At 47.7% G+C, this 21,291-nt stretch overlaps 1 protein-coding gene across 2 annotated transcripts in view; it reads right to left on the bottom strand.

The window, feature by feature from the left end:
* LAMA3 (laminin subunit alpha 3) overlaps window positions 1-21,291 on the bottom strand; it is a 1,348,901-nt gene that overhangs the window by 24,689 nt on the left and 1,302,921 nt on the right. The window contains exons 62-68 of one of the 2 annotated variants that reach the window (XM_069620910.1): window positions 20,934-21,067; window positions 10,946-11,090; window positions 8,479-8,601; window positions 4,619-4,752; window positions 3,849-3,966; window positions 1,774-1,914; window positions 1,245-1,375 (exon numbers count right to left, since the gene is read on the bottom strand). In XM_069620910.1, coding sequence (XP_069477011.1) covers window positions 1,245-1,375; window positions 1,774-1,914; window positions 3,849-3,966; window positions 4,619-4,752; window positions 8,479-8,601; window positions 10,946-11,090; window positions 20,934-21,067 — 926 coding nt within the window. Of the gene's footprint in view, window positions 1-1,244; window positions 1,376-1,773; window positions 1,915-3,848; window positions 3,967-4,618; window positions 4,753-8,478; window positions 8,605-10,945; window positions 11,091-20,933; window positions 21,068-21,291 lie in introns of both variants that reach the window. The other variant, XM_069620909.1, reaches the window with a different exon arrangement.

Here is a 21,291-nt window from a genome sequence, read left to right as displayed (position 1 = left end):
AGAAGAGAGAGAGGGGGGCTGCAAAACTAGGTGAGAAGAAGTAGCAAACTCCAAGTGGGTTTAAGGATCTCACAGAACAGATAGTTGAAGATGGTAATCTGATCTTATTATGGGTATATGACAAGAAGCCCTGCCAGGTGTGTTGCTAGGTCTGGAAAATGTCTGGGGCTACACTAATGTTGGAACTGTTGGGACTCAGAGCTAGCTAGCCTTTTCTTTGTAGCCCCTGAGCTTCTATCTGGGGCTACAACCAAATGACCAAGGGCTATACCTCCCTCAGCACCCCAAGCAAAGTCTCTATTTGGGGATCATGATGCAGTAAGTAAAACGTGACCCATAAGATTGTAAATTGTGTACTTGTTTGCTCTATTGGGAATGTTTGCATTCGTGTCTACAAACCTGTAGGCGTGAAACTCATAATTGGTAGCAACCAGGTGGCAAATCTATTTTTGTGATGCAAGGCTGTGAGCCTTCTGTCTTAGAACGCAGAGATCATTGGGGGCCTGGCTAATGACCAAGGCTAAGAGGTATGACTAAGATGTAGATACAGTTCAACAAAACATTTGCAACACAAGACTCCATATGAAGAGCCCTAAGCCTTCAATGCTCCCTTTACGCTGCCAAGACTGGCCCAGTTGTGTCTAAGGGAACACTTTAATTGTACCAATACTACCGAACAGAGAGGCATGAACCCATGGTTCTCCAGTCCAAGCAAAGCACTTCCGCGAACATTGGGACTTACACTTATGCAGGCCAGTCGGCGTTAAAAGGTTCCCTAGCTACTTGCGCGACTTAGGCCGCGTCGCACACTTCCCAGGCCCCGCCCTCAAATATTGTTTTACAAACTCTTTAGGACTCGCCCTTTGATTTCCTATCCCACAAAAACCACTGCTCACAAGTGCAAATGTAACCCTCCCTCTAGCAAGCAGTAAGATAGCTGAGAGGGCTGAGCACACCACCTTTTGAATCCCAGGAATGGTTGACTCCACCTTTCATCCTTCAGTGCCCGATCAATGAAATGATGTACAATAGAGTTGTGTAATAATAACTCCTACTATTTTAGTGCCATGGGGGATTTCCGTATGATAAATACGTTTCTTAACTGGGCATTAATTTGGATTACATGAGCATCTAAATGGAAACATGCCACCCTCTCCGAACCCTCACAGGAACAACCAATGGGAATGCACGTCAAACTGCTAACACATCTTTTGTGCTAGGAATTCTACAGCTCTAGTACTTACTCGTCACCTTGTCTTATGACAGACACGTAATGCAGCTGTCCGTCCGCATACTTGTCCGCTGAGATGAGCTCGCTGTCCCTCACGTTGACTTTGACGGAGCCTTTATCCAAACGGACGCTCAGTTCATCCGACTGAAGGCAAAATAGCGTACAATGAAACAGTCAGACACAGCACAGCTGATCTACCCCATTTTTCCACCCATTTGGATTACAAAAATAGACTTTACAAACGTCTAAAAGGTCAATAATAGAAAAAAAGACTACTGCATTGTTCAAATCCGTCCTCTATACACACCAACTAAGCAAATCTATGTTTGAGACGAGTTTAGCCCTCAAAGTACACCCATTGGCATAGGCAGCAAGGAGCTCCCCCAAACCCTAGAGCACAAATGCACTGACACACTGTATAAAGTTAGAGCACCCGAATCAGTAAAGGGGGGTCTGCTGGCAAACACTGTGCTGCATTGACCCCGGTGCACACCTCGCCCTCCCATCGCCCACTCAGTGTTTAAGACGGTTATAGTCTGTACCTGGGCTGCATGCTGGAGTAACACTGCATTGGATTGCTTGGTCTGAAACCCAAATCCAGCTTGAAAGTTGTTGGGGAAGGTGAAGCCGCTGGAGCGGAAATCGAGGGATCCACTGGGAGCAAATTCTGCAGATCGGACAACCTAGAAGGAAGGACAGCGATTATGCCCATGCTGAGACATCAGTCTTTTCATTCACTCGCCTAAGATTCTCTGGAGGTTGGCAAAGATACCAGATGAATGCCTGGATGTAAGGAATGCAAGTGGTACTTCTGTGTGGGCATCTCTTTGCAGCCGCAGAGGAGAATACTGCTGCATTCTGAGGGCCATTACCAGGTGGTAGCGGCATGCCGCACTGGTTAATAGGCCTGAGTGAAGTGAGAGTCTGTAACTTACAACCTGGTCAAGACCTGCGGAGAGAGGCATTATTCCTGGTAGAAGATACCACACAATGAGGGTAGATTGTTCTGTTTAAAACAAGGAAAGTCAGAGGAGAGACATTGGAATGTTAGGATTGAATATGTATGCAAACCACTATTGCCGTCTCCCACTGCATTGTCTACAACTGAACTGCCTACATTTTAACAGTCTTACTTAAGCAATAAGCCCCGAACAGGGGGCATTACCACGTCAGGTAATATCACGCGGCCTATAGTTACAGGCCGCAGCAAAGCGAGGGACTTGACGCAGGCCCCGGGCATTACCTGAAGTGATAATGCCCCCCCTGCGAGGTGCTTATTGTTATTAGTACTCCAAGCTCGCAAGACGTGACAGCGTCTCGCAACTGAAAAAAAGAAATAAAATGTCTGCCACGTAACGGGAAGAAGGGACTACATGTAGTCCCTTCTCCCTTTCCATGGTGGCCATTGAAATAAAAAAAAAATCAAAACAAAGAAAATGGCCGCCATCGAAAGAAGAGAAGGGTCTACTCATAGTCCCTTCTCCCTTTCCATGGCGGCCACTCCTGGAAGGAGCCCAGGTCCGCAGCAGGGAGTGGACCCTTGCCACCCAGTTAAGGACCCGGCGAGGGCCAATCAGATTGTGTGAAACAATCTGATTGCCTCTTGCCGGGTACTGATAAGCTTTATAGACCCAGTCTGTGAATTGTACTGGGTGTTATGGGCCCTGAAAACTGTTTTAATGGCATGGGCGCAGCAAGGGTGCTTAATGAGGCTTATGGCCCCATAACACCTAGTGCAGTCCGAGGGTGGGGTCTATATTGCGACTGTAACCCACTTAGCTCCTTCAAGGGAAATAAAAAAAGAGTCAAAAGGGCATGAATGCAGGATGCAAACAATGCCTTACATAGGGCTATATATAACAGGCAGGTTAGTATTCCCTACTTCCTGGGGGGCAATCGCGGGGAATAGACTACAGGCGTTGTAAATAGTACAGAAATAAGCCTGAGCCGTCTTCGGTAATTGGGTGCGGCAGTGTTTTTCACTGCCGGTAGTCTTAGAATGTGGTATTCTGAACAATCTTCGGGCTCTACCAGGTCATAGAACCTGCACATTATCCAATGAGAATGCTTAATGAACATTCAAAGGGTTATTATATTTGTTCAAATATGCCTCTGGCAAAATTGTGGACATAATCTGCAAAAAAATTACTTGCAGGTGGTTTTCAAACATAATTAGCCTAAAATCCAAGTTAGGAAACTGTATTTCTCCAGCCTATGCTGGTCATAAATTGTATGTGTTTCTTCACCGTATGGACCATCTGCGGGTCCCTGAAAGCACTATGGCATACCAAGGGGACCAGTACAACGGAGAAAGTACAGGGAAAACTGGGGCCATTGTGGGCTTTTGTGTCAAGAGTAGGCAGGAAATAGGCAGACTAGATTGGTCTTGGCCCCCAATTCTGTTACGCAGTTCTTTGTTTCTACTATGATGGGTCTTATGGATCCATCAAGGGGATTTTCCAGGTGTGTAGTTCAATATGCTTTCAGATTTGGTGCTCTACCACTACAGCTAAAACAACACACCCGTCTTCACAATTTGTGGTGGCAAAACATAACTGTTTCAGCACCTAAAAGGGCGCTTTTCTTTTCAGATCAAACACTGATGGTCGCAGCTTACCTGCCAGCTTTCGGAGCACCGTCTGTTAACACCAATCGTGTCCTGCAGCGCAGGGGTGCCCGATGGAGTAACCACGTTCGACACACAGCCACGCAATGGCGGCGTGGAAATGTTCAACCTGAGGGAGAGGATTTCAGGAACAGATGTAAGATGCACATTACTTTCCAGGTGCCACAGAACTACTCCTAATGGTTAGACAAGGCAAGAGAGTACCTTGGAGCTGCTGACAAATAAGCAATCTATAGATGTCGCGCAGGCATACCTATACTACGCAACCAAATTACCCCAACATAAAATATCAGGAACACTGGGCATCAAGCTGGTTGATGCCAGTGGCCCTGATATACTATGTTAATCTAAATGGAATATTTCTAAATGTTTACATTCCTTACACTGGCCCGATGACTGAGTAGTTTAATGGGAGAACACTTAAAAAATGCTTACACTGAGTACATCGGTATTCCTTAAATCCTTACATCTTCAGTCATTTCCTTGCTCTGTGGGATCTGCCGAGTGCACCCTCTACGTTCTAAAACATGGCCAGAAACTGTGGCCATCTCACCAACACTATAAGATTTATTCAGAGTCCCATTACCAAAAATACATCAATGTCCAACATGGCAACCATAGACTGCAAGGTCCCTTCCCCTAAGTGGCAGTACTCATTGCTGGGTGGTAATCTTTTGACTTTCTGTAAACATACACCTTTCAAGAGCACCCTTTCTCAAACACGGGGTGCTACAAAGGAGTCATTTTTGGTCTTCATTTACCGTTCCCGGATGTCTGTTGGGAGTCCGCCAAGGTAGTATTCTGTGAACTGGAAGGCGTTACATTTTTCATCAATCGCAATGGATTTTTCTTCAATGATCATAATTCTGTCAGTGGGAAAGATACGCACTTTAATCTGAAAGAGAGGAAAGGCAAACACTGAATTAGAGCATGGAAACAGCAGTTTTCAGTAGGGCTTAATTTAGGGACTACTGGGCCGAGGAGTCAAGTTTGGAGTTACAGAAGAGGTCCACCTGCCAAGTCAGAGATATGGCACATAGTACTTCAACCTCCAGGCTTACTGGCATAGCACTCATCGACCCTGTTGTCTGTCCCTCTTGCCAATACAGACTCTAAGTCTAAGGGCTGATCACTTTGCACTGCAAAAATACCCTTTGCACCGCTATGCGAATCGGCGTGTTTGTTGGCATTGCAAAGTGACTTTGCACCTGTGCAGTCACTTTGCACAATGCAAAAAATTCCATGAATCAGACCCTAAGTTTCTATGTATTTGTATTGCGCTAACGACCCGAGTGCATCTAAGCGCATCTTGGGAGTTACAGTCTGCAACACAGAGCAATGGGTACTTTATTGAAATAAGAAGGTTTTAAGCTTATGCTTGAAGGGCATCAATTCAGCTCCTGCATTTAAAAATTATTCTCACAGTTGCATCAGAAAATGCATCAGTTTGGAAGGCGAGAAAAAATCCCTTAATTGATAACTGGGTGACAGATTTGCAAACACTTTCCAAATATGAAAAACACAGGATGAGGACATAAAAACGGGAAGGGAATTTATCTGGAGTCCTGGGGACCATTTAATGATTTATATGGCTGAGTGCGGGTTATATTCAACTAGTGTGGGGGGGTGGTTGGTCGTTGATATCGGTTATTAGTGTGCAGTATCATTTGGCAGATTTATGTTCATGACATATTTGTTTGTGTTATGTAGTATCGTTTTGTTTTGTGTCTATGTTGTCTGTGTGATCATATCAAATGAATAAGTGTATTGTATATGGGAATACTGGGGTAATTTACTTGCTATGTATAGAAGTGATTGTGTATAACCGCAATGAGAGGGTGGCTTGTTTATCTTTTAAGCTTTCATATACAATAACCAAATGATATTTGTTATTTGCAAGTAACTTTAAAAATGTAAATAAAGTGAAAAAGAAAAAAAAAAGAAAATGCATCAGAGACGTTTCTGATCCAATGCCGATGATTCCAGAGGTTTAAAGGGTGTCACTGGCACAGATGCTGTACGAAAAGACTCCCAATTTTAACGGTTCTTAAAATAGGGACTTTTGTGGCATGGATGAACTGCGAATGTTGAGGTGGCTGCAAAATAAAAAGCACACAAACAGACCTGCAAGGTGCCCCAAAGAAACTGGAATAAGGAATGCGTAGGTGGGAATGTTGTAAGATCAGTGCTTTACGTGGGCCGGGCCCCGGCCGTCTCCAAAAAGTGGGGCTGAGCCGGGGCCCTGCCTGGGCTTCTCGGTCCCACCACAACATTGGTGGGAAACCTTATTCCGTCGCGGTCGCAGCCACGACAGGAGATGCGCCCACCATTCAGTCAGGCAAGCTGACAGAAGTGCCAGACACATCAGCGCTGTGGCTGGTTGGCACTTCTGTCAGTCACTGTAACTTCCTCTGGTGACCCTTGCACGAGGGGTCACCAGAGGAAGTTACTGTCCTTTGTTTCCCCACCCCCTCCCCAGGTCACCGAGGCATCTTTGACCCTCGGCAGACCTGGGGACTCAGTGCCATATTTCTGTGTTTATAAAAGATGGCTTGAAAAGTACACAATTCAAGCCATCTTTTTATAAAGCTTTGCAGACGAACAAAGACGCCTCTGGCTTTGTCTGTCGTCAAAGTTTTATAAAAGATGGATTGAATTGTGTACTTTTCAAGCCACCTTTTATAAACATAGAAATGTTTAAAAAAGATGGCTTGAAAAGTATGCAAACCATAAGGTATGCACACAAATATATAAATGTTATATATTTGTGTACGTACCTTACTGTGGTTTGTGTACTTTTCAAGCCATCTTGAAGTACACAAACCATAGTAAGGCACGCAAACAAATATATAAATGTAAGTATTTATATATTTATGTGCATACCTTACTATGGTGTGTTTACTTTTCCAACCTTCTTTTATAAACATAGAAATATCTAACATAATTCTATATTTATAAAAGAGGGCTTGCATAGTACACCAACCGCAGTAAAGTATGCATACAAATATCTAGATGCTTACATGCATTTCTATATTTGTTTGCATACCATACTATGGTTTGTGTACTTTTTTAGGCCACGCCCATCCCACAATCCACGCCCCCAAATGAGGGCCCCCCTTCGATGTCTTACCCCACTTAAAGCCCTGGGTAAGATATGAGAGTCAGCAGACCAGGTTGCGCTGGTCAGCGGCAAGTGAGGAAATGATTATAAGGACATGTATCAGAGGCTGAACAGATGGTTTCAGGGCTGCACTCTGCCTCCACTGGCCGTCAAATAAGCACAATGCTCCCAATACAATGTTGTGTAAGGGTCTTTAAGTTGGAAGGAAAAGAAGGGGCGTGAAGCTGCAATACCGCGATCCTCCGCACAATTGAGGAGGTGCGCGGATTCAGTCTTTAGACACTCACTGGGCTGCCTGAAAAAGGGGAGGGGGGGGGGGGTTGAAACACACGAGAGGGTGTCAAGCCTGGGAACCTTGGAATCAATATACGAATGGAGCTGATATGCAAGCCCTCTGCTTCCATGCATTTCTATGGCGCAAGAGAGGGCAAGTCCCAGGCAAAAAATGAACACATGTCTAATAAATGAAAGCAAGTGACTTCTTGACTAAGGCTTATCCACCTTGTGCAGCTCTTTCATAGCTTGGACTAAAATGCAGACATAAATACACGGGTCAGATGTTTGAGTGGCATTTGCATTCACCGAGCGCACTGGGGTGGGTAATCATAAAGTGGTCATTTGTAGAAAAATTGGAAGCCTTCCCATCAGCCTCGGGCACACACCTGCCGCTGCCACTTTCAGAGGCTAGACACGTCTTCTCACTGTTATTCAGAAGGCCAGATACACTGTGCTTGCAAGAGCCCAACATCTGGCTGTGATAGCAGGGAAGGGTCGCTTGCTCTCACACGTTTTCACAGAGAGGCATTGGTCTCAATGCTCTCCCCGGCCACACACGGCTTGAGCCTGGAGCTGTCTGGAGAGGTTTACATTCTCTGCCAGAGATGCAAGGGAGGACTCTGGCACGGGCGGGAGGTGTTGCCATCTCTACCTGCAACCGAGAAGCCGGGAACCACTGTTCCCAAGGCCCCAGCTTAAAACACAGCCCTGTCATCGATGCACCGAGTTCGGTGTTCCCAGCTTTATTCTGGTATTGTGGGCATTTAGAGAAATGGCCCTAAACGTCCACACAGGGCAGGGCTATGTTGCTGCCCGCAGCTGCGGGTAGTAGCAGGTGAAAGTGAAACAGGAAAAAAGGACAGGGGATTGCTGGAATAATGATTGAATTGGACCCTGATGACATGAATCGGTGACACCTAAACTAGGTCCTAGCCTGTTCCATTTTAGTTTGCTTGCAGGGAGGGTCGTGTAACGAGAGCGTGTGGCACGGCACAGATTTAACTCCTTGTTTGACGGTTCTGCTCTTTAAAGACCATTATGTAGCACTATATGAAGCCTCAATGCACAAGGAGAATGTTGCCTTAATTCAGGCCTAGGTCTGTCCCGATTGCTTACGTGAGCAGGGCCTTCTTCCTGCAGTGGAGGCAAGCAGGCGGGAGCGGTCCCCATTAGTGTCTTTAATCAACGTATTTGGTTTTTGCATGATTGCAACTACCAACCTACCGTGTGCTCTTTCCCAACGGTGACAAACTCTTTCTTGCTCCTGACGCTTTTCACAGGGTCGGAATTCAGCTGGTACTGGAGCACTAGGAACCCGTCTTGAATAGAGACACTCATGTAATTGTCCTGCTGTAGGGAAACACACGTTATTCCGCTGTAACATGTCGCGCAAGGGAAGCTTGGAATCACAGTAATTTATGTGTCAGTGGTTGACAACATGCAGCCCAGTACACCCACTTCCACGCCAGTAGCTAGGCACGCGCCTCCCGCAGCTGCATCATCACAAACAAAACTTGAAGCTAAAGTAAGTCTGCTGATGTAGAATATATAAAGAAAAACTTCACTGCCTGCAATTTAGCTCGCACAAAATAAAATCCCAAAGAACTCTGAGGAGTCAAAGAGGTTTTAACTCACACAAAATAAAACCCCAAGGAGTTCTGAAGCGTCAAATGGGTTTTAACACACACTAAATAAAATCTCAATGAACTCTAAAGCGTCAAAGGGGTTTTAAAATCCCAAGGAACTCTGAAGGCTCAAAGGGGTTTTAACTCACACAAAATGAAACACCAAGGAGTTCTGAAGCGTCAAAGGGGTATTAAAATCCCAAGGAACTCTGCATCGTCAAAGCGGTTTTAACTTACACTAAATAAACTCTAATGGAACTCTGAAGCATAGACAGGATTTTAATTCACACATAATAAAATCTCAAGGAACTCAGTAGCGTCAAAGGAATTTTAACTTACACAAAATTAAATACCAAGGAACTCTGAAGCGTCGGGTTTTAACTGACACAAAATGAAACGCCAAGGAGTTCTGAAGCGTCAAAGGGGTTTTAACTCACACAAAATAAAAACCCAAGGAACTCTGAAGCGCAAAGTGGTTTGAACTCACACCAAATAAAAGCGAAGGAACTCTGAAGCGTCAAGGGGGTTTTCACTCACACAAAAATGAATCCCAAGGAACTCTGAAGCGTCAAAGAGGGTTTAACTCACACAAAATAAAATCCCTCCCAAGGAATTCTTTAGCGTTAAAGGGATTTTAACTCACATAAAATAAAATCCCAAGGAAATCTGAAGCGTCAAAGGGGTTTTAACTCGCACAAAAACGAATCCCAAGGAACTCTGAAGCGGTAAAGTTGGTTTAACGCACACAAAATAAAATCCCTCCCAAGCAATTATTTAGCGTCAAAGGGGTTTTACCTCACAACAAATAAAATCGAAGGAACTCTGAAGCGTCAACGGGGGTTTTAACTCACACTAAGTAAAATCGCAAGGAATTCTGAAGCATCAAAGAGGTTTTAAGTCACACACAAATGAATCACAAGGAACGCTGAAGCAGTAAAGAGGGTTTAACGCACACAAAATAAAATCCCTCCCAAGGAACTCTGAAGCGTCAAAGGGGTTTTAACTCACACTAAGTAAAATCGCAAGGAATTCTGAAGCATCAAAGGGGTTTTAACTCACACTAAGTAAAATCGCAAGGAATTCTGAAGCATCAAAGGGGTTTTAACTCCCACAAAAATGAATCCCAAGGAATTCTTTAGCGTCAAAGGGGTTTTAACTCAAACGAAATAAAATCTCAAGGAACTCTGAAGCGTCAAAGGGGTTTTAACTCACACAAAATTGAATCCCAAGGAACTCTGAAGCGGTAAAGAGGGTTTAACGCACACAAAATAAAATCCCTCCCAAGGAACTCTGAAGCGTTAAAGGGGTTTTAACTCACACTAAGTAAAATCGCAAGGAATTCTGAGGCATCCAAAGGGGTTTTAACTCACACAAAAATGAATCCCAAGGAACTGTGAAGCAGTAAAGAGGATTTAACACACACAAAATAAAATCCCTCCCAAGGAATTCTGAAGCATCAAAGGGGTTTTAACTCACACAAAAATGAATCCCAAGGAATTCTTTAGCGTCAAAGGAGTTTTAACTCAAACGAAATAAAATCTCAAGGAACTCTGAAGCGTCAAAGGGGTTTTAACTCACACAAAAAAGAATCCCAAGGAACTCTGAAGCGGTAAAGAGGGTTTAACGCACACAAAATAAAATCCCTCCCAAGGAACTCTGAAGCGTTAAAGGGGTTTTAACTCACACTAAGTAAAATCGCAAGGAATTCTGAAGCATCAAGGGGGTTTTAACTCACACAAAATGAATCCCAAGGTACTCTGAAGCAGTAAAGAGGATTTCACGGCAGACACAATAAAATCCCTCCCAAGGAATTCTTTAGCGCCAAAGGGGTTTTAACTCACACTAAATAAAATCTCAAGGAACTCTGAAGCTTCAAAGGGGTTGTAACTCACACAAAATAAAATCCCAAATATCTCTGCAACGTGAAAGGGGTTTTAAAATCCCAAGGAACTTTGAAGGGTCCCTTTAACAAGCGAGAGAACATCAGGGCAGAGTTAAGCCGACTTTAGCAAAAGAAAACAGCCCACCCCACATCCAGAAAACAGAGAATCGTGTCAAGTGATTACCCCATTCTGTGCGAAAAACAGCAAGCCGTTGTCCGAGGCAGTCTGAATGGTCTGCTCGTAAAGTGGGTTTCCACGTTGTATTTTGGTTTCGATGCGCGCGTACCCGGTCCCCTCAAAGAAATGTTTTTCTGATGGAGCTTTCTTCCTGCAAAAATATAGGAGGAAGAACTTGGTGACTCGTATTAAACACAAAACAAACCTTCAATGGCACCTATATTTCCCGCCTCAATGTAGCGGCCTTTCTCAACAACAGTATATAGGAGCGTTATGCTGTGTTATTGGAACTAACATAGCATTTGCTCTCTCGCCACTATAGTCCCTATACAAAGAACCAAGGAGGAGAGCAAGGATGCAGCGAAGTCACGCGCCCCCCCCCCCCCCCCGCCTGCTAATAATGCACGCAGTGACGATGTCTGTTGCTGAAGTGGGGATGCGAGGCAGAGCGGAGAGCCCGTCACCCTCTGCAGGTAATCGCAGTCACACGTGTGTGGTTCTGTGTGTCGCTGAAGGGGAGTCCAATCAGAGATATCAGGGACTGCTGTGAGTACACATGGGCCCTCCGGCCGGGGCAGCACCTTTTAGGCACTTGGCATGCCAGTGACAGGGCAGGCATCTGGTTCCCCAATACAATGGGGCCCCATCCAGCTGGGCGCCCTCTGTGGAAGGGAGGTGGCAGGTGACATCAGGTAGTCCCTGCCCTTGACACCTCACATCAAAGGCCCCCCTCCCATCCGGACAGACATGGAGATAAGAGGCCCGTGATGTTCAAAGAGGGGCTACCTTGCCCTCAGGCCATTTTTGGCCTATAACCAGGGAGGGCAAGGTAGCCTCTCTCATTCCGTGCCTCCCCTCTGCCAGGCACTACTAGCACTGGAGTCCTGATCCAGCTGCCAGCCACTAAAAAGCATCAAGCTAGTAAGGGACGTGGGATCAGTGCTGGAAATGGAAAAAAGTTGTTGGGGATCCCACAAGGGCTGGGGTGGGGCAGTGTCCGAGGAGGCGGGGCTTAGAGGGGGCGAAGCTGGCAGTTGATCTCCGATCAAGGGAAATATCCAAAATAATAGTTTAAAACAGCAATATCAAACATTCTGCCACAAAAGGAATGAATGGCCATGTGCAACTGTAGGACACTTTTGCAATGGAGTTGAGACAATGTTATGTCCAGTCCAACCCTGGCAGCCAGTATGCAGACGCATAACATTTTCCCACAGCATCACTTACAAACTACACTTTTAATCCGTGCAAGAACCTAAACAAGACAAATTACACACGGTCACCGGAGTCGGCACACAATAAAATCTGGCCTCTAAAAATGCAGCACATCACATAATACACAACGTATCTGATGTGCTGCATTTTATCGAGGTCAGATTTGAATGTGTGCTGGCTCCGTGTGTCTCTCTGGTGTTTGTTCTTAGTTGGTTATATAACCAACTAAGAATAAACACCAGACAGACAAAGGAAACAGGTGCACAATGAAAATTAAAGCACCTGAGGGGAGAGTACAAAATAACAAAAATGCTCTCTGCAGTGTGCACGGCCCGCTTGCACCGTGGGGCAGATTAGACACCTAGCCCACCAAGGTGGGGGCTCAGAGATCTAATCTGCCCTGTGCAAGCAGAGCACTATGCACAAAGAGTACATGGCAGATTAGATCACGGGCTCAGCAAGGAGCTGCTCCGCCCCCCGACGTCGTGGGTGCTCTTTTTTTTTTTAAGTAACATAGTGCAGAGCATGGGTTTGGGGGCCGACTCTGGCCGGATCCTGAGATCCGGCTACATATCTGGTGCTGGAACCCGGATCCGGCGAGAGCCGGCCCAATGACCAGCGCTGCTTGGGATGATGTGGGAATGCTGGCCGATGTCCCAGGACGGTTGGGTTGCGTGATGCCGGGAAACGTCAAGAGGCAGGCATCATTCTTACCTGCGTGGGAGTAAGAATGAATTGTTTTTGGCATGTTGGTCAGTGCACAGACTGAAAGTTAAGAGCACTGCAAGGGTTTAGGCTGTGCACGGAAACAATATATTTCAAAGGTTGAGTGGAATGAGGAGGGTCGTGGATGCTGTTCAGAGGTCTAGTGTTGGGGGAAGAATTCAGCAGAAAAATCAGTGACGTGAATTAACCATTACATTTAGCTTTTTTAAAATTGTATTTATTGAAGTTTTCAAACTGTGCATCTCCACATACAAAACAAATTAAACAAACAACCACCTCTACCACCCTCCCACGCCAATAGCCCCCCCATGCACATCGCGGTCAAGGGCTTCATCGCCCTGCTATGCCCAGTAATGAAGCAGAGTACAATTCACAAAAAAGTCCATTATCCTTAGGTTCTGCAGGCACCAATGGATCTGATAGTCCCCTTGCAGGTACACCAGGACCAATCCCCAGTCCCACCTAAATGCCTCCTGCTCACCCTGGATCCTGTAAGTGACCCATTCCAAACCTTCTGCAACAGATCTATACCAGACAGAGGCTTACTTTGCTTCCAGAATTGGGCCGCCATGAGCCAGGCAGCAATCAGCAAGACCATGAATGCTTTCCGCTGTTCTTTGGACCCAGGCTTTCCCTCATCTCCCCCAACCCCATCAACCACTCTCTCTGCCCCACATCTAGTCCCCTCCCAAAAATCTCACCCATCTGTTCAGTAACTTCCCGACAAAAGGGCTGCACCCCCGGACAATCCCACCAAATGGGAGCTCACGTTCCCTTATCCTTGCATCCCCGCCAACAACTTGATGTGGTGTTAGGGAACATTTTGTGTAATAACTCGGGAGTATAATGCCACTGCAGCATCACTCTGTACCGCGCCTCTCGCAACTGGATAGAGCGTGTCAACTTAGGTATGTTGTGCTAGTCCGATGCTCCTCCCTTATCTCCCAGCCCAAAGTCACTTCCCACTTGGCCATACAGGGCCATTTTGGGGAGCGGGGTCATCCGTTACTAGCCTGTATAAAGAAGAGACCAAGCTTTTAGCTCCATCGTGGGTAGTTATACATTTCTCAAAGGGTGCCAGCTGCCTAGTTGCCATCTCCGAAGTGTAGTAACCATCCAGTTCCTCGCTTGAAAGTATTGCTGTCTGTCCTTCTCTTTTAACCCAATACACTGTTTACATTGCTTGAATGTCATTGCACCCGTGTCCTCAAAAATGTCTCCCACTTTCAGGCACCTTGCCCTTTTCCACTGCTTAAATGCCCCCACTCTAGGCCTGGGGAGAACCGCAGGGTTTCAAATAATGGTGTCAAGGGAGAATGGATGGCTGAAAGTATCCCACGAGCCACCAGGGGGTCCCAGACATCTGTCAACACCCTCATAATCTGACTAATACGCATTTTAGGCGGCCTACTCGCTTTGTCCACCCACAGGATTCTCCCTGCAGCGACATCTGCGCTACCCTCAGTCCATCTGTACCCAGCACTTTGTCTCACCCTCTGTCACCCATTCCCTAATGACCCTCAACTGGGCCGCCTCATAGTACTTCCTAAAGTTGGGAGTACCCAGGCCCCTCCACCCCTCTCCGCCACCAGAATTCGGTACGCTATCCTTGGGCACCTGTTTTGCCATATGAAGGCCTAGAATATTTTATTAAGGGCCCTGAAAAACTGGCTGGTTAGGTGAATAGGGAGGGCCTGGAAGTAATATAGCACTCTGTGCAGGAACACCATCTTTACTGAGACTATTTGACCCAAACATGAGAAATGCAGAGGGTTCCAGCTGGCCACGTCCTCGTTCAGAAGAGCTCGGTAGTTTACCCCATACAGTTGTTCTATCGTGCTAGCAATAGTGACCTCCAGGTACCTTATCCCCCCTTAACCCACCGGTATGGCTGTTTGCTCTGGATTTGCACTCTGTCTGCCTGGTCCATGGCAAGGCTCAGGATCTCTGATTTCTGAATGTTTACTTTCAGCCCCGAGACCCTGCCAGATCTCTCCAGTTCCCTCCCCATCTCTTCCAAAAAAGACCCTGGCTCTGTAAGCGTTAACACCATAGCGTCCGCATAAGCCATGATCCTATGCATTCCACTCCAAACTCTATGTTCCTCACCCTAGTAGCCATCCTAATTCTAGCAAGAAAGGGTTCCAGAAAGATTTCATAGAGGAGCAGGGATAGGGGGCAGCCCTGTCTCGTACCCAAAGTAAGAGGAATCTGTCTAGAAACGTGACCATTGATGGCAAACTGCACCAAGGGCAAGTGGTAGTTGGCCCTTATCGCCTGCACAAAGTTCGGACCGAATCCCATACTGGCAAGGGTTTGGAACAGGACTGTCCATTCTACGCGATCGAATGCCTTTTCCGCGTCAAGTACAACCACCACTGCTGGTATTTGCTTGAGCTCTATCTTTTCTATAAGGTGGCTGACCCGCCGAATGTTATCGAAGGTCTGTCTCCCTGGTACAAAGCCAGCTCCATCTGGGCCTATCAATCTAGGAAGGAGCTGCGGCAATCTGCTCGCCAGTGCTTTGGTATAGATTTTTGCATCAATGTTCAGCAATGCTATGGGTCTATAAGACCCGCAGCTAGCTGGATACTTTCCCGGCTTGGAAAATACCATCATTTTGGCCTCCTCCATCGACTTGGTGACTGCGCCTGTTGTTTTAAAGGTGTTAAACAGACGCGTCAACCTAGGTGCTAACTGTGCTCAGAATTATTTTATAGAACAGGGCCGTGTACCTTTCTGGGCCTGATGCTTTGCTAAGGGGGACCAATATGATTGCATTTTCCACCTCCTCGAGCCGGATATCTCCCTCCAGGGAACACCTGAGAATCAGTGAGCTGAAGCAAAGGATTAATCTCCAAATAAGTGTCCTGTTCCTGCCCTTCAGGGAGGTCTGTAGAGTAAAAGCGCCCGTAAAAGGCCATAAAGGCCCCACTTTCTGACACCATTTCCCCTGTCTCCATGACTACCTTTATGATTGTCCAGGCAGCGGCCTTCCCCTTTAGTTTTCGGGCTAACAATAGACCTGCCTTTTCGCCCCTACGAAATAGTACTGCCTATCTGCCAGAAGGGACTTCTCTGCTCTACGAGTCCGTATCAGGTCCAATTAGCCAATAGTCTGCTGATACTCCCTACGCAGTTTCCACAACTGTTTCCCCATCAGGGACTGTCTAATTTCATCCAGCTGATCCTCCAACTCCCTCTCCAACCGCCCCCACTGCTTTTCCCACATAGCTTTTATTGCTATGAGCTCCCCCGTCAGTACCACCTTTAAGGAGTCCCAAACTGTCACATGGCTCACGTCTGGGGTATCATTTTCCTCAAAGTATTGGTCTATTTGTGTCCTGATCCGTTCCGTCAAGACTGGGTCCCCCAGAATGTCGTTGGGAAACCCCCTCCCCCAGATTTGCCTTCCCATCCCTGGGGAGCTTAAAGTGAGTTTCAGTGGGGTGTGATGATCGCAATATTGACTCTAGATCCATATCCACAGCCCTCCCTATCAGCCCAGGATCACCCAAATATAGTCAATCCATGACATTGTACAATGGACATGGGAGTAACATGTGTATCCTTTTTTGGACCCCGTAAGCACCGTCCAAGCATCCCAGCTGGCCCCTTGACTCCCTTTGTACCCCAGAGCTCCTGTCAACCTGAGGGTCCCAAGCTATGTTGAAGTCTCCCACCATGATGAGCTCCCCCTCCGCAAACCTGTCTAGCAGCGTAAGGACTTCCCCCAGAAAGCCGACTTAGCCATTATTGGGGGCATATATGGAAGCTAGCGTATACTTCTGTTGATCTATCTGGGCTCTAACAAACAAATACTGTCCCTCCCCATCGCTTTGCGTCCGCGTTAACTGTACATTTACAGTGCCTTTAAATGCCACCAGTACCCCACACATTTTCCTCTGCGCACAAGCCTGATATACTCTGGAGAAATGTGGTAGCCTCCCCACTGCCTGATCTCTCTAACATGTGCCTCTTGCTGTAGTAGAACATCTGCTTTCTCCCTCTTTAGGAGCTGCCCCAGCCTTTTCTGCTTAACCGACAAGTTCATCCCTCGGATGTTATAAGTCAAGAGGTCAAAGGTACTCGTCATCCGCCCACGCGCTAAACCCCACTTAATCGCTATTTGGTTGCGCTTACAGCCCCTACCCCACAGGTGTGCAATCCCCACCTCCCCAAACCCCCTCAAAGCACCAACAACTCCCACCCGGGTTGAATCACTAATCCATATGGAACCAGGGTAACTTCTTCCCCCTGGACGTGACCCAGTTGAACACCCAGGCTACCATACAACTCTGAAAAACGAGTCTCTCCACCACCACCCCAGACGGCCCCATGCCCAGCTCCCATCATCTTGCATCTCCCCCCGGGCCAACAATTTAACTCACAACATTTACAACTTCTTCAACATGTCCAAAGCGCCCCTCCGATCTGGTGGAGGAACTCTGTCGTCTTCACCAACTCCCCTCTTCCTCCAGAGGTCGGCAACTGCATTGAGGCAGCCCATAGTGAGCAGTGACCCTCTCTCGTTCCCCCCGTCAGTCCGCTCCTTCTCTCCCTTGGTTCTACTTTGGGACAAGTTCCCAATCCAAGCCCTGTCTGCTCTTGCGCGTTGGTTTCCTCTGCGGCTTTGGAGCCGAACCCTCCTCTAGGAGCTGTAGGATACTTTCTCCTTCTGCACGGTGGTGATTCGATGCTGTTGGCCTTCGCAAGTGAAGAAAAGACCGAAGGGGAAGGTCCACCCTCCTTTGCGAGACAAACTTGGTGACCGGCCCCATCGTCCTCCTCTTCTGAAGGGTGGCTTGTGCCAGATCCTGATAGAGTGATATTTCCTTCCCGTTCACTGCAAGGTGTTACGCCCCCCCCCCCCCCTCCCAGCTCTCAAAATGTCCTCCTTCGGGCCATATGATGTCAAGGCAGCCAGCAAGTCTCAGGGGTGGACCCATGATTCCGTTTATTTCAGCCCCACTCTGTGTATCCTATCAATGCCAATCTGCTCTGATATCTGCAAGCATACCCCTGAAGCACTGCTGCATTGTAGTTGTGAGGTCCTTGTCCTCAATGTCCTCCGGCAGACCCTTTACCCTTATGTTCGACCTCCGTGACCTCTTTTCCAGGTCTTCACACTGATTTCAAGGTTCCACGAGAGATTCGTTAGGCGGTCCAGGGCTTCATCCATCTTACTGGCATCTTCCGCCATATCCTGCACAGGCCTCTCGGTGGTGTCCATTCTCTTCCAACTTCCCGATTTCCGCTTTCAGCTCCTTAGTGCATAGCTTGATCTCTTGTTTCAGCGCCACAAACTGGTCCTGGAAGGAGGAGGTCATTTTGTCCTGGAACTGAATCAGACACTGGACCAGCTCCTCCTTGCTGGCCGCCATGTCCCCTGCTTCTCTACTGGTCGCTGGCGCCTCTGACGAGCCTTGCTTCCCCTTCTCTCCTGATACCACCACCTGCTACCGCCAGCACCTTTGGATTCCCCCTTCTTGTGTCTTGGTGGCAGATTGCTGCAGTGGCCAGGCGGTCAGCCTGCCCGGGGTTCCCTTTGCCTTTGAGCGTGGCTTCAGACTAGCCTCACCAGCTGACTGCCCCCTCAGGTTGCCCAACTTGCCTGTGGGGCCCCCTTCGCTTTCTCAGTGCCTGTGTGTCCTTCTGCTGAGTTTGCTCCGGTCCAACCTGACTCACTCTTTGCAACCAACTACACCAAGCCTCCTTCTCCCTGCCTCAAGGCCCCGCTTCCTACAGCCTCTTTTTCCTTGGGGTATTCGCCTGCCGCAGGGAGGCCCTACTAGTGGCCGGGGGGTGGTCTCCTCAACCTTATGGGGCCTCCCCAGACCCATCAGTCTCTTGCTTGCTCCCTTGCTGATCTTCCGCTGTGGGCCCCGCACTCCCTCTCCTAATCCTCAGTTTGGTGGCTTACTGGCCATGACTCCTCACTGCCCCCCTCCACCCCCGTCCTATGCTTTTAGGTTGACACTCACCACCGCAATGTCGGGTCCTCCGTGGGATAGAGGGGGGCTGACAGCCCTCCCCCCAGATTGCTATGGCGCCCCGAGGCTGGCACCCTGGCGTGGCCGCGTCCGGGGACGGGATCTGCGGTGTGATTGCCGGACCTCTCCCACCACTCTCCGCGGGCTCCTCCCTTCCTCCAGAACACCACTGCTGCCTCCGGGGCTGGGACACAGCAGGCGGCCAGACCTGCCCACCCAGTTTTTGACTTCACGCTGCACCCAGCCCGCTCTACGGCTCACCTGAGGTGCCTCCAGCACCCTCTCTCAGTTTCTTGCCTCCTTCACTTCTTTCAGTGCGCGGCAATGCCGCTAATCCTTCCCGCGTGCAACAGGGGTCCCAGGCATCCTCTGGGGGGGTCCGCTGCGGGTTCATTCAGGTATGTTCAGAAAGTTTGTCAAGGCCCAGAGGGAGCGCGCAGTCTCTACGTCCTCTCCCGTCCGGCTGCCATCTTGAAAGCGACATCTATCTCTTTCAAGGTGCTCTGGAACCAATGCATCAGTGCATTCTGTGACAGCTAGGGCTGGGGACAGTCTCTGGATTCCAGCCATTAGGCAGGAATCTGAGGCGATGGGGAACTAAGGCACTAGACTAGCCAGTGGCTCGCCTAAATAGACACAGTGGCCCAAATGAGGTAAGCAATAGATACTGGTCCACAGACCTGCACACCATGTATGTGCCCACACCTGCTCTATGAGTTAGCTCAATATCTTTGATAAATGTGGTATTAGTCCAGTGATGTGCATTTAGTGTTTGATATATTTCTGTCACAATATGCGATGGTGCAGTCTTAGACCCAAGTTGAACTCACAGGCTGACAAAGGCAGCTGGGGTGCAGGAGGAAAACACATGTAGCCCAGTTGACAATGACACAGATTGGAAGAGAGTGCGTGCCCAGCCCATGTGAGCCGGTTGTGGAGCCACCTGTCATATGCCAGCGGAACAGAGCTCGACTGCCTTAGAGGATAACAGATGTAGTCCAGTTGACAATGTGATACAGTGGAAGACAGTGCGTGCCCTTCCCATGTGAGCCTGGTGTGGAACAACCTGTCATATGGCAGCTGAACAGAGCTGGACTGTCTTAGAAATAACAGATATAGCTCAGGTGACAATGACACAGAGTGGAAGAGAGGGCGCTCCCAACACGCGACCCAGTGTTGAGATTCATGCCAACTATGCCAAGTGACACTATGTATTCTTCACAGGTAGGGTTAGTGAGAATGCACTTCTTTGTGAGACTGTGGGAACATGGAAAACGCGATGGGTGTGGGAGCGGATATATTTTTTTTCCTCCAGCCACGTGTACCCTGACACATCGCCAACACACAAGGATCTCTCCCAGAGACACACACACACACAGACACACACACCAGGTTTCTGGCTTATGACATCGCCTGTTTCTTAACTGTAATCACAAAAGCAGTGCCATCTGATTAGCATGCGCTCTCCATCAGTGTAGGTGTCCCTAATAGAACGGGAGGTATGAGGGGTTGTCTCCAGGTCCTAAAATAGGCCTGGGATAGGCGAGCAGCAGAGGGAAGGTGCATAGGATAAGCGTAAGGCCAATTTAAGGGCATATGGATCGGTATGCCAGATGTAGGCATGAGATGTGGAAGACCCGATTAGGATGTCATAGGCTGCGGAACAAACTGAGGGACATGACCTGTGAGGGTAGATACCAGAGAAAGATGAGGAAAGATAGAAGGAAAAGATAAAGAGAATTATTCAAATTAAACAGGTATTGCACCCACAAAGAAGTGCGTGAGCAAGCACCAGGAATAAGCATGGCACAAGGGATATGCCCATCTGTGTAACCGGCATCTAAATCACTGTGTCCACCCCAAGTCATGCTAAGATTGGGCATGGAGTCCTGGCAGCCATTTCAGGATTCTCTGCTGCAAAGGAACCCTTCAGCTTACTAATAGGGTCAAGATCCCACCCCTAGTACCAAAAACACCTTCACCATAAGCCAGAATACAGTATTACAGACTTAGCAGAATGACAAACGCTTCTCCCAGAAAGATGGAAGGGTTGGATGTACCTTCTGCAGGGCACCACCGCCGTCGTGTTGAGCTTGAAGGTCTTCTTAAAGTTGTACAAGCTAATAACGTTATCATTAAGATCATCAAGTTCAATGCATCCTTGAAATTTAGGGTAATCCAGGTTTCGAGGAGGCTGTGCAGGAAAATACGTTTTATTTCTCCAAAAAAATATTTTTATTGGCATTTCATTAATAGTGACAACAACACGTTTTCGGATGCAGCAGAAACATTTGAAACCATAACATGCAAAACCCACAACCAATTCTTCTAAATTCCCGAACCCACAGCTCAGCTCGTTTTCTTCTGTTTTATTATAATGTGTTACCCATATTGCAAACGTGTTTTCCCACGGTCTTG

This window comes from Ambystoma mexicanum, chromosome 5q, assembly GCF_040938575.1.
Source record: "Ambystoma mexicanum isolate Mex_15411 chromosome 5q, UKY_AmexF1_1, whole genome shotgun sequence".
Lineage (NCBI taxonomy): Eukaryota > Metazoa > Chordata > Amphibia > Caudata > Ambystomatidae > Ambystoma > Ambystoma mexicanum.
This window is presented reverse-complemented; position numbering and strand designations above follow the sequence as displayed.